The sequence below is a fragment of the Humulus lupulus genome, chromosome 1 (assembly GCF_963169125.1).
Source record: "Humulus lupulus chromosome 1, drHumLupu1.1, whole genome shotgun sequence".
Taxonomy (NCBI): domain Eukaryota; kingdom Viridiplantae; phylum Streptophyta; class Magnoliopsida; order Rosales; family Cannabaceae; genus Humulus; species Humulus lupulus.
Window position 1 is genome coordinate 179,984,564 of NC_084793.1, and position 13,839 is coordinate 179,998,402.

The 13,839-nt window shown below is 35.5% G+C and overlaps 2 protein-coding genes across 6 annotated transcripts; both read right to left on the reverse strand.

The window, feature by feature from the left end:
• Positions 1 to 3,997: 3,997 nt before the first annotated feature.
• LOC133800989 (uncharacterized) lies at positions 3,998 to 8,401 on the reverse strand. Its single transcript, XM_062239121.1, has 3 exons — positions 7,952 to 8,401; positions 4,391 to 4,895; positions 3,998 to 4,304 (listed from the first exon to the last, which is right to left on the reverse strand). Exons 2-3 carry the CDS (start codon positions 4,872 to 4,874, stop codon positions 4,261 to 4,263), a joined length of 528 nt encoding a protein of 175 aa, XP_062095105.1. The 5' UTR covers positions 4,875 to 4,895; positions 7,952 to 8,401; the 3' UTR covers positions 3,998 to 4,260.
• A 138-nt stretch (positions 8,402 to 8,539) lies between these two features.
• LOC133800963 (adenylosuccinate synthetase 2, chloroplastic) lies at positions 8,540 to 12,232 on the reverse strand. 5 transcript variants are annotated; one of them, XM_062239089.1, is made up of 7 exons: positions 12,049 to 12,232; positions 11,700 to 11,838; positions 11,408 to 11,483; positions 10,507 to 10,851; positions 9,550 to 10,242; positions 8,988 to 9,299; positions 8,540 to 8,892 (listed from the first exon to the last, which is right to left on the reverse strand). In XM_062239089.1, the coding sequence occupies exons 4-7, from the start codon at positions 10,801 to 10,803 to the stop codon at positions 8,722 to 8,724; spliced, it is 1,473 nt and encodes a 490-aa protein (XP_062095073.1). In that variant the 5' UTR covers positions 10,804 to 10,851; positions 11,408 to 11,483; positions 11,700 to 11,838; positions 12,049 to 12,232; the 3' UTR covers positions 8,540 to 8,721. The 5 variants fall into 5 exon arrangements, with proteins under 5 accessions (XP_062095073.1, XP_062095093.1, XP_062095064.1 ...); XM_062239109.1 differs by having other exon boundaries at positions 12,072 to 12,230; XM_062239080.1 differs by lacking the exon at positions 11,408 to 11,483.
• Between the last annotated feature and the right edge of the window lie 1,607 nt (positions 12,233 to 13,839).

Below are 13,839 nucleotides of genomic sequence, written 5' to 3' on the forward strand. Positions count from 1 at the left end.
AAATGTGGCTCATCTTCAGTCACGTTTGGAGGAGGAGGAGGCGGCTGAGATGGTGCAGCGCTAGCCATCTCTTTGTTCGATGGTCGAACAAGACTCCTGCCAGATGTCAACCACATGTATTAAATGTTTGTCATGTTATCCATGCCTGTTTTTTGGATAACAACATGATAGGTCTATTCCCACACAACCAACCTATCATGTCAGATGAGAAGTCATTTCTCATACAACCGACCTACTATGTCACATGAGAAGTCATTTCTCATACAACCGACCTGTCATGTTATTTAAAAAATTATTAAAGAGATACTCTAAAATTGTTTTATAAGTTTTTTATTTTAAATCACAAATACAATTAAATCAAATTATTTTCTTATTTATATAAATTAAATTAATTATTTTTAATTATTAATAATTTATTTATTTATATTTCAAAAATTATAATATATATAATATTAATAAGTATATATATTTTTAATACTTATTCCACACGCAAATAAATTATATATATATTGTTTAAATAAATTAATATATTTTAAAATTTCAATAATATAAAATAAATTAGAGTATCTTTAATAATGTATTTTTATAATGACATGATAGGTCAGTTCTACACAACCGACCTACCATGTCACATGAGAAGTCATTTTCCACACAACCGACTTACAATGTCATCTAAAAAGTTATTAAAAAGTTATTAAAGAGATACTCTAAATTTATTAAATAAAGTTTTTTTATTTTAAATTATAAATACTATTAAATTAAAATATTTTCTTGTTTGTAAAAAATTAAATTAATTTGTTTTAATTACAAATAATTTATTAATTTATTTATATTTAAAAAATTATAATATACTGAATAATTATATATACGTATTGTTTAAATAAATTAATATATTTAAAATTCAAATAATGTAAAATTTATATTTGTTAATATTACATTATAATTATATTTTATAAATAAAAAATATTTTAATTTAATAACATTTACAATTTAAAATAAATAAATAAAAATTTGATAAATGAGTAGTGTCTTAAATAATTTTTTAAAGGACATGTTAGTTCGATTCTTTGTCATTATACAAATATATTGTTAAAGATAGTCTAATTTATTTTTACATTATTAAAATTTTAAAATGTATTAATTTAATTTAATTCATTTATTTATTTATACTTCAAAACATTATAATGTAATATTAATAAATATAAATTTCTTACATTTATTTCATACTCTGATAGCTTACATATATATATATATATATATTTATAGTTTAAATAAATTAATATATTTTAAAATTCTTATAATGTGACATGATAAGTTGGTTCACATAGTAGCAACCTACTATGTCACCAAGGTAGATCATGGTAGGTCAGTCCACATTGAACTAACCTACCATGACAACATGGTAGGTCGGTTTTGCATGAACCGACCTATTATGTCTTCTACAAGCATGGGAGGTCGGTTCACACAGAACCAGCCTACCATGTGGACATGGTAGGTCGATTATTGCGCAACCGACGTCTCATGCTTACCTTTGACATACATGATAAGTCAGTTTTGTATAAACTGACTTATGAATATGTGTTAAGTCGGTTTAAGTAGAACCGACCTCTCATGGACGATGGTTGATGTCCAAATTGTAGTATTGATGTCATAGTGCACGGGCGAACCCACCAAGTCAAGGACGTCAAACACCTGGCACCAGCTCTAGTCGCCCTGGTGGAACAGAATATAACTATACAGGGAACATTCCAATATGTTCAACAGAAGATCACAGAAAATGGAGTGCTCACATGTTTACAAAAGAAGATATCATGGCTTCTAGTCATTCTGAATCACCCTCATCCGGTGTAGCGTTGGGGGAATTATATCTTGGGAAAACTTTTGAGAACAAGATAGAATTGAAAACCAAAGCGGCTCTCTTCGCAATGAAGAATAATTTTGAGTTTATGGTTAAGAAGTCTGGTACTGATGTGTTGTATATCACCTGCAAGGATCCAAATTGTGGTTGGAGAATAAGAGGGAAAAAGTAGCGCGGTCAGAGATGTTTGAGTTCACTGTTTATAATAGTGTACACACTTGCTCACTAGAATTGCGACAAAAAGATCACTGTTAAGCAGCACCTTCTGTCATTGGGCACCTTATCAAGAAAAAATATGCTACTGATGGCACTAGCTACCCACCAAACAGCATAAAGGAGGATATGAAGAATAATTTTGGGATCGATATGAGTTATATGAAGGCTTGGAGATGCAGATAGAAGGCACTCGGTTATGTCAGGGGGACACTTGAAGAATCGTACTCCAAGTTACCTTCTTACTTGTACATGCTGCAGCAAAAGAATCCAGGTACAATAACTGATTTTGTCATAGATGACGGTCGCTTTCTTTACTGTTTCTTCTCACTCGGAGTTTGTAGAAGAGGATTTACATCATGTCGTCCTGTTATATGTGTGGACGGCACTTTCTTGAAGTCAAGGTACGGTGGCCGCATGTTGTGTGTTGTCGCATTGGATGCGAATAACCACATTTATCCAATTGCGTTCGCGATTGTTGACAGTGAGAATCATGCTTCTTGGAAGTATTTCATGATGAAATTGAAGGAAGCCATTGGAGTTGTTGATAATCTGTCTTTTGTATCAGACAGGCATGCTAGCATTATTCATGCTCTTGAGTTGGTCTTCCTTGATGCCTACCATGGCGCATGCTACTATCACATAAGTATGAATGTAATCGCTAAGTTCAAGACCGGTCACTGTCACAAGGAGATGTGGAATGCGACATATGCATTTCGGAAGTCAAAATTTCACAGGTTCTTCAACAATATAAAGCAAATGGATCCTGCAATAGCTCAATATATAGAGGGTATTGGCTTCGATAATTGGACTCGTGCTTACTTTCCTAGGAATCGATACAATGTAATGACAAGCAACTTCGCTGAAAGTTTCAACAACAAAACCAGAGACGCAAGAACCTTCCCAGTCACTACTTTTGTAGAATTCATTCGATTCACAATTCAGTCATGGTTTTCCGCACGTCGTGAGGAGGTAGAGAAGTGCACATCCAAATTAGCAACAATATATGAGAAAGATGTCTCAGGCATTGCAGATGATGCAAGGTACTTGAAAGTCCATCCTCTTGGACAGTTTGAATTTCATGTGGTAGACCCAAAAGGTGATGGTGAGGTGAATTTGATGACCAAATCATGCTCCTGTGGCCAGTTTCAAATAATGGGTTACCCTTGTGTTCATGGTGTGGCTGTGGCCATCTTGTGCGGTGTCAACATTTACTCACTATGATCACCATATTGCACTACTGAGATGTGGGGGGAGTCTTACAAAGAAACAATTTACCCAACTGGCAATGAGGATGATTGGGAAGTTCCCAAGAACATAGAGAAAATGCAAGTTGGGATTCCCGTTGAAAAATAACCAGTTGGTCGACCGAAGAAGAATAAGGTGGGAAGAAGGAAGACAAACTGTTACCCATTGAGTTGTGAAATCATTCACAAAGAGCGCAAGTGTAGCATGTGTGGTGGTCTTGGCCACAACAGGGCTACATGCAAAGCTAGGCTATAAACTCGTTTTTCCCATTTGGACTTGTTGTATTAATAACCTAGCTTGTTTTCCTTTCTTTTTTATTTGATTTTTCTTAAAAGTTATGTTAAGCTTGATGTAAACTCGATATGAACTCGATAATATGTATGTTAGCTTCTAAACTAACTTCAAATCATAGCTCGATAATGGTTCGATAGTAGCTCGATATAACTCGATAGTAGCTTGATAACGGTTTGATATGGTTCGATATTAGTTCGATAACAGCTATATAATGGATATGAAAATGATATTGCTCGATTGAAGCTCGATATAACTCAATAGTAGTTCGATAACGGTTCGATATGGCTCGATATCAGTTCGATAACAGCTATATAATGGATATGAAAATGATATTGCTCGATTGAAGCTCGATATAACTCGATAGTAATTCGATATGGCTCGATATTAGTTCGATAACATCTACATAATGGATATGAAAATGATATTGCTCAATAAAAATTTGATAACAGTTCGATATAGCTTGATATTAGCTCTATAACAGCCTATGAAAGTTATAAAAAAATGTGAACAAAAAACTGTACATGTAAAGACCCTGTATATATACAATCATCAAGGTAACAAATTTTGATACCATAAGTTTGTGGTCCACTTGTTCCTGAACACCTCCATATTTTCATCGCATATAGTTTCCAATGGAAGACCGACCATTAGATGCTCAATATGCTTGACAGCATACACACCACAATCCCCACTGTAAAAAAAAAAAAGTAAACATTAAGTGTATATTACTATAATTTTAGTTAGAAACAAATTTAATATGAAGATGATGTTTGTTACCTTCTCTTTGACTGAGTGAGCTCGTGTTTCTGTTTGCGACGCCATGATGCGGCCTTTTTCCTGCTGATGGAATCTTCAACATCAAGCTATCAGTAAACAGTTTACTCTGCATTAACATAGAAGGAAGCAAAAAGCACCATGTATTCATAATTTCCTCCAGCTTTGCGTCACTAATCACCGAGTTGTCCGAATCGTAAACAGTGGGGATCCAACTAGAAATGGAAGCCTCAATGGCAAACCAATATTCTTGTCCATAGTTCTGGCACCAATAAACATCCTCAACTCCGCCCCAAGATGCCAGAAACTGCTGCTCGATGCCGGTCAACATAGACATAACGTCAAAATCCCACGTATACTTTGTTTTGTCGGCAATTTTCTTGTACTGATCATATCGAGCAAGTATCACTTGTGAGAAATACATGTTCATCACAACTGCATTCTGTCGATATATATTGGGAAAATACTTGCGACACATACGAAGCATGTGTTCTACCGCATCAATATGCTACAAAGAGATTACGATATAAAAAGTTAGCAAAGACTATCATAAATTGCTACTGTCAAGCTCCATCGAGCTCACATCGAACTACTATCGAGCTACATCGAGATCACATCGAGCTAATCTCAAACAGTAAACAACAACCCTAATTTAACATCTATATCGAACTACTATCGAGCTCCATTGAGCTCACATCGAGCTAATCTCAGACAGTAAACAACAACCCTAATTTAACATCCGTATCGAACTACTATCGAGTTCCATCGAGCTCACATCGAGCTAATCTCCAACAGTAAACAACAATCTTATTTTAACACTCATATCAAACTACTATCGAGCTAATATCAAATAGTAAACAACAACCCTAATTTAACACCCATATCGAACTACTATCGAGCTCTATCGATCTCACATCAAGCTAATCTCAAACAGTAAACAACAACCCTAATTTAACACCCATATCGAACTACTATCGAGCTCCATCGAGTTCATATCAATCCTGGAAACCCCCATCAAGCTCCTATCGAGCTCATATCGAGCTATCATCGAGCGCATATCGAGTCAATAAAAACATAACTTGTAAAATTGAAAACAAAACATAATTTCTACCACTATCGATTCATTAGGTATAAATGGCTTACCCCATCATTGAGCCACGACTGGGGTGTCTTCCACGTCAGAAACTACGCTGGACCGTGATTCCTAGTCTTTAGATCCCTCGGGGTCTTGTTGGGGATGTCTCCAAGCAGCCACTTGCACATTGTCCTATACTGTTTGCGATCTGGCTTCTTGAGAGGGTCAAGCACCTGTGTAGCCTCCTCTTCTGGTACAGCTGCATCAGTGCGATGTCTTTTCCTCGTGGGATCAATGTAGTCCTCAAACCAATCTGGCTTGCGTCTTTGGCGTCTAGTCCTCTGAAACCGAACCCCAGCAACATCCTCAGGGTTGACAATAACGACTCTCGGAGTCCCAGCATCAGGTGTCACAATGATGGTAGGAGGCGTAGTTGGATCATCAACATAGTCCAGAGGAATATCCAATGACTCCGAGTCTGAATCTTCATTGGAGCCCCTCGGTTTCTCCTTAATAAATGTCAGGATCTGACTGACTACGTCCAAGATCACTGACTAGTTCTTCAGGAGGGTCTCTTGTCGACCATCGACTCTGTCCAACCGCTTAATCAAGTCGGCAAGCTCAAGGGCTGAGGCTGAGGCTGGTGTTGGGGTTGGTGTTGGGGCTGAGGCTGAGGCTGGGGCTGATGTTGGGGCGAAGGCTGAGGCTGGGGTTAAGGTTGGGGCAACAGGAGGGGTGAGACCTGCAACCTCTTCCCCCGGGGCAGCATCATCAAATATCTTGGCTGCCTCGGCTTCCTGAGAAACTATCTTCGCGATTTTCTCAAAAGTCACATCCTCCTCCTCATCAGCCTCCGAGGGATCCTGGCCAAGCCCAGGATAAAGGGGAAGATCTCCCTCTGTCAAAGACAAATAATAGTCTTTTTCTGCTGGTTGAGGCTTCAATATCGGAAGGACAATCAACTACAAACGACACAAAACATTTGGCTAACTCAAATAATGATAAAAGATAAGCATATAGATAAAAAAAAAATTGTTTAATGTCAATCAAATATAACTTACATTCTTCTTTGATAACATCGGTGAGATGACGAACTTGGTGAAATCCTTGTTCCTCCGATGCGACCAACTAAGCATCCTTGGGACCGTGTTTCCCTAGCTCACAACAAACTCCGTCGCAAGCTGCTGGATAGCCTCATATGCCCAATACTGTAAGGTCGGGGCATAACTATACATAATGTACTTGGACTCTTGCTGCACCTTGGCATCCTTCTTGGCATCATAGTTGGCATTTTGCTTCACCATGTCCTTCTTACATGACTGCAATAGCCTCATATAAGAGTACTTCCCCCATGGATAGCTAAAGAAGTACTCTACGTCCTCAACAATTTTCAGAATATATCTCCATATGTGCAACTTTCCCTCTATGGCATTCATAACTCCCTCAACCAACAAACATAGACCAAGCTTGTACACATCTTCCACAAGAGTACAAGTCTTGAAAGCATGGTCCACCTGTGAGAGCTTTACTTTCTCAGCATCGTTGAAATACTCCTTTATCAACCGGTCGCTGAGACTACGCTCTTCCAACTATTTTGGTGATGGGAAGGTACTAAAATTCAACCCCGTCACCAGGGCAAACTCTCCCATGCCGAATCTATAAGACTTCAACCCCAAGAAGAAATGCACCTCATCTTCGTTGTTGCTGGCGATTTTCCTCAACAACAGTTGATGCACCAAGACTCTGGAGAAATTAAACTACGAAGCCAAAAAGAACTGCTTGAAAGGGGATTCCTTAGCCCTTTCAAGCAGCCCGAGCTCCACAAACCTAGTCTTAATGTTATTTAAAGTGCTACTACCCTGATATGTCACTCGATCTGGAAAGTGATCACTAAACGAAACAAGCAACTTAGGCATCTGCAACAACACATGAAAAAAAATTGGTAAGAAAACAGAATCAGGAAACTAAAATAAGTTGTCATCGAGCTGCAACATACCCTATCGAGAAACTGTCGAGCCTATCGAGCAATATCAACAACCTAAATCTATAGAGACTATCGAGCCAATGTCGAGCCTATCGAGCTAAGCAAAATCTGTCTACATAAATAACTATCGAGCCTAATATCGAACCTATCGAGCCCTTTTAATCTAATATCACAGATCCATCGAGCCTACTGTCGAACCATTATCGAACCTATCGAGCCCTTTTAACCTAATACCACAGATCCTTGAGCTCTTATCAATCCACCATCGAACCATTCAAACTACCCTATCGAACCATAATCGAGCCTATCGAGCTAGTTTCATATATTACCATAGATAACATCGAGCTTCTATTGAACCTTCATTGAACCTATCGAGCTACTAGTTCAAACAAAACAAAAAAAATCACAAAAAAACCCAGACCTAAGAACTACCATACCCATTCCACACCACCAAATTCAAAGGGATCAAAACAACAACAATAATCACAAGGGTTCAAGAATATACCTTAATGAGAATATAGGTTCGATTGATGGGTTCGACCAGTTCGACGACGTGGGTTTCAAGCTTTGTTGTCTTTGTTGGCTTGACAGATTCGACGACAATTCTGCGTGGCCGACTTCGAAGAAGAAAAAGAGAGAGGGTGAGATCGACGAGTTCCCTTTGTTTTTGGGGTTTCCTTTGGTTTGGATTTCGAGGATTGAGAGTCTGAAGTAGATAGAGAGAGTGTGAGAGAGTGAAAGTTTGTATGGGAAAAAATTTGAGTAGAAAAAAATGAGAGTATTTTTGGTACTTGGTGAAAGTTTAGCACCAATTTAAAAAATTAATTAGTGCAGTTATTATTTAGTAATTATACACTATTATGCATAAATAGTGAAATTTCTCTTTGAATTTAACAAATACATAATCTAATTTAATCGAAATGACCCATAATACAACTTACAACCTCTTTTTTTACTTATTTTTATTATAAAAACTATTTTATATTCATGGTTAATTTTTAAAATCTCTTAATTGCTTTAAACAAATTTTTAATAACTATATTTATAAAAACGGGTTAGGCACATCCCTAAAACCTAGTATATAATAAAAATCTAAAATCAAATAGTTGCCCTGAGTTGGTATTATTATGACCAAGAAATTTCTTGGCCAAATTTTAGTTAATTGAAACCATCCCTTAATTTATAGGGATAAAAATCTCCAAACCTCAGGTTCTCTCTAATAGAATTTGATATCATCTAGCGATCTAGCGGCTAAAGAGATAAATAATAATGTACTCATTTGAATATTAGGGCATCTCTTCCAGGCCCAACACCAATGTAATGAACTGGAATGCCCACAAGTTCTTCTATCCTTTCCACATATTCACGAGCAGCCTTTGGCAGATCAGAATAGTTTCTAATTGAAGATATATCAGTGTTCCATCCAGGCATTACTTCATACTCCACCTACAAAAACATATCAAAGTTTCACATGACCGATCGCACTTGTATGTAGAGCTTCGAAACAACACATTTCAATCAGGAATGGTAACAAGACTTACCTTCAATTGCTCAAGGAGACGAAGGTCGGATGGGAACGATTTGATTGGTGTGCCATCAACTAGCTTGTATGTGACCCCCAACTGAATTTCAGGAAGATCGGATAACACATCAAGTTTGGTGAGATTGAGTGAAGAAAAACCATTAATCTGACAGCAGTACTTGAGAGCAACTATGTCAATCCAACCACAACGGCGAGGACGACCGGTAGTTGTGCCAAACTCCTGCCCAGCAAACCTGAGAAGGTCACCCCCTTGACCCAAGATTTCGGTAGGGAATGGACCAGAGCCAACTCTAGTAGTGTAGGCTTTTACCTGCAGTGGAGAATTTTAGTCAATCTAACTACTTAATTTCACGAGTTATAAGTTTAGTGTTGACTTTGCTATCTCTCTTTAGATTCATCTTTAGCCTATATGTAAAAGATATTGTTTCAAAAATGATCCTTTAGTTGGATAAATATTACAAAATAATTAGATTTATGTGTATCACTAGAAACATAAGAACAAAAGAAATAAAACAGCCAACTAGAGAGAGAAAGGGATCAATAACAAATGATGAACTTACCACTCCAATAAGATCACCTAAAACTCTAGGTGCAATTCCAAGACCAGTGCAAATTCCACCAGCTGATGGGCTAGAAGAAGTTACAAAAGGGTATGTTCCAAAGTCGATATCCAGCATGGTTGCTTGACCACCTTCGACCAAAATCTTCTTCTTCTCTGAGATTGCTTCGTTCATTACATGCACAGAATCAACAATAAATGGTTCCAACCTCTCAGCAAACCTCTTGTATTTCTCGACCTCTTCTTTGAGCATTTCAGGGCTATATTTAAAATCTCGGAATCTTGATGCAGCATCTGATAACAAAACATCAAGCTTCTGAGGGAAAGTATCCATGTGCCTCAGATCACCTACTCTAATGCCATTTCGAATAACCTTGCTGGAGTAACAAGGTCCAATCCCTCTCCTTGTAGTTCCAATAAAAGACTTGGCAAGCTCAGCTTCTCTAAGCCCATCAACCTCTTGATGGAAATCAAATAGCAGGTGGGCACGATCAGAAACCAATATCCTTCCATCGCAGGAGACCCCATTTGATTTGAGCCCATCAATCTCTTTGAAAAACCCAGGAAGATGGATCACAACTCCATTTCCAATGACACACATAGTCTCCTCGTTCAAAATACCAGAAGGCACAAGGTGAAGGGCGAATTTCTTCCCCTCTGCATTGTAGATGGTATGCCCAGCATTAGCTCCACCCTATTCATTGACACAATTTCAAAATTCACAACTCGAAGCTACACATGCCAAAAATATAAAATAAAGAATAGAATCCAGCAATCCTATTCAATGAGACAATTATTTCTAATTGCTTTAGGACAAAACTACTTACAAGTTGAAGTAAACTTACATTAACAATATAACAACCCAAAAACAAAACAACCCCATTGCAACTAAAGTAAAAAACTCAATAATAAAATCTAACATGGAAGATTATATTAAAGAGAGACAAAAATGTTATACCTGACAACGAGCAACTATATCGAAGTGTTGGGCCAAGATGTCTACCAGTTTGCCTTTACCTTCGTCACCCCACTGGCAGCCTAACACACCAGATACCTGACTCAATGAGTCAATTCGACTAGACTTCTGGGCAGCGGACTCAACAACGCTGAGTGATGACGCAGCTTGAGGATTGAAGGAGCAGACAACAATGTTTCTCGAATGTGAAACATGGGTCCGAAAGTGGGCTTTGAAGGCCCTGCATCGAGGGGTGGAGAGTAGATTGGAGTCTAGGGTTGCAAGGGAGGAGAGGTTCATTGTAGAAGCAAAGGAGATCGGCGAGGCAGCTTCTGCAGGTCAGGTCTCCTATTTTGTGATATTTAAGATAAAATCAAGATTAAATTATAATCCATAGACTATTGTTACATGTCGTCTCCAAGTTAATCAGAGATCAGACAAACTACATAGTTTAAGTCCAAACGCCAAAGCTCATCACTTAGTTCTTTTAGGATGCCAAAATGGTTGTAGTAAGGTATTTCTCCAAGTCAGAAATAAAAAGCGCAAAAAAAATTGATAAACAAGGTCAATATTTTAGCTAATAAGTAAACCATAATATATTCTACACAGTAAATATAAAAAATATATATATAACCATATCATATTCTACACATTAAAAATCAAGCAAACAACATAATCTATTGAGATTTTCAAACATACAACTAAAGCCACCAAGTAAATAAAAATCTCAAGCTCCCAATCAATAACAAACAATTTCAAGCTCTCCCTAACTCTGCATTATCACATTTAAATAATCTTTGTTATATTTATTGCTAATGACGAAAGAGAATCAAACAGCCCAAATCATAAAACCCTAAAATGAGATAATTTCTCTAATTCAAAGGTAAGATAAACAACACCCAACTGTTCAACTTCACAGCTATCCTCAGAATTCTGGAAGAATGCCTTTCCAAAGTGATGCTAAGCCTTCACACTGATAACTATTTAAAAAAAAAAAAAAAAGATCCAAATGAATTTAAATTATATCCTTATCCTTGAATGCTCCCAGTTTAATTCAAAATTTTAGTCAAGCATCACTTTTGCAACTCCAAATTTTTCGCAACAAAGAACATTAAAGTTGAATATTCCAGCAAAAATTTCACAATCGATCGGAACATTCAGCAGAAGAGCAAAACAATAAAAATAAAATCGCACACCTCAAAACTCAGCTGGAGACAATGGAGGAACTCGGCTTGGCGTCGCCAGACCGTGAGAAGAGGCGAAGAGTTGTCGCGACTGGAGAAAAAAAATGGAAAAGAGAGGCAGGGCGTGTTCTGGTTCGACTTGAACCGTTGTCTGAAATAAAAAAGTTTAGAATTCATCAATCAACAATGATTATCTTGGTGTTCTCCTTTGCCCTGCCTTCACAATTAAAGAACACATTATTCAATTTATTGAAGAAAAAAATAAAAACAATTATCATCTAAAAAAAATCTACCACACACACAGCATATAAAACAGCAAGCTAGCAACTATTAGAGTATATCAAATTAACAGAAATATAACCGTTAAAATTAACAGGAACGGACTGAGTGAGAGAGGCTGGCGGAGTCAAGAAGAAATCGACTGGAAGATGGTTGGGGCTGAAGGAGTTGGCGCAGGAGAGAAGTTGGAGGCTCGAGGTCTCTCTGAAATTGGTTTCGGAAAAAACACCGTGTAGAAGAGGAGATACAAAACCCTAACAAAATGTGGGCTGGGCTTTTCTTAAGAATTTTCTTTTGGAAATTTAAAAAAAATATGGCTTTTAATTGGGAAAAGTTGATAACTTCCTACTTCAGGGAAAACTTAACCAAATTTATACATTAAATATATTTAATTAAAAGACTTTTTAAATTATTTGAGGATATGATTATAAGTATTATTGTAATATATTTATATATATAAATTAGAAATACATTCTAAATATAGTGTGTCATATCTATTCTATATAATAAATGTGTAGATAATGGAAATTTTTTGTTTTAATGATTTTTTATTTTTTTAATGTTAATTTTAACAGAATATTCTTATATTTAACATAATATTTTTATATTTAATGGTAGTTTGTAAACCCTTCAACTTAAATAAAATAAAATAAATAATTAAAAAAAATTCAAATATGATATTTTTGAGATATTTTATAATGATAATTATTTAAAAATAATAAATAATTAAACAAATTAAAATATGATATTTTTAAGATATTTTACAATGATAATTATTTTAAAATAATAAATAATTAAACAAATTAAAATATAATATCTTTTAGATATTTTAATAATTATTATTTAAAAATAATAAAATCATAAGTTTTATAACTTAAATAAAATTTAATTAAACGTAAACTCACTTATTACAATAATATCATATTAAACATATAAATAATTTACTGTGAATTAGTAACAAATTGATTTTTATTTAAAAAAATTAGGAATAAACATAAATTTAAAATCCACGTATAATATTTAATATTATGTAGATAACAGAAATTCTTAGTTTTAACGGTTTTTTATTTTTTTAATGTTAACTTTAACGGAATATTCTTATATGTAACATAATATTCTTATATTTAATGGTAGTTTGTAAACCCTTCAACTTAAATAAAATAAAATAAATAATTAAAAAAAAATTCAAATAGGATATTTTTGAGATATTTTATAATGATAATTATTTAAAAATAATAAATAATTAAACAAATTAAAATATGATATTTTTAAGATATTTTACAATGATAATTATTTTTAAATAATAAATAATTAAACAAATTAAAATATAATATCTTTTAGATATTTTAATAATTATTATTTAAAAATAATAAAATCATACTGTTTACCGAGATTTTCGGAAACCACACTAATAGATATTAGCTAAGAATAAAGATATAGAATGTAGAAGATTAATACAGGATTTTTACTGGTTGGGGCGTTAATAAGCCTTAGTCCACGAGTCAGTTGTATTAGAGCTTAGAAAGTCTTTTTACAATGGGGTTTTTCTCTTTGTTTTGACAGAGTAACTGTATACCAGTCGAAAAAGGATCATTTTCCCAGTGGTCTATTGCCTGTATTTATAGGCTCATGGGAACACTGGGTCTGGGCCGGGTATGACCCGGGCCCATCAGAGATATGGATACTCTTGGCTTCTTTGGTGGAAGCCCAATATAAAAGATAAAACATACATAAATTCAAGACTAATTAAGGCCCAATAAGGTGCCCCAAGAACTATATTTCGCCCAACAAAACGATGCTTTTGGTTTGGGCACTTCGAGTTACAAGGCAGATTCAAAGGACAAGATCAGTCAAAGTACTTGGCAGTGCAGAT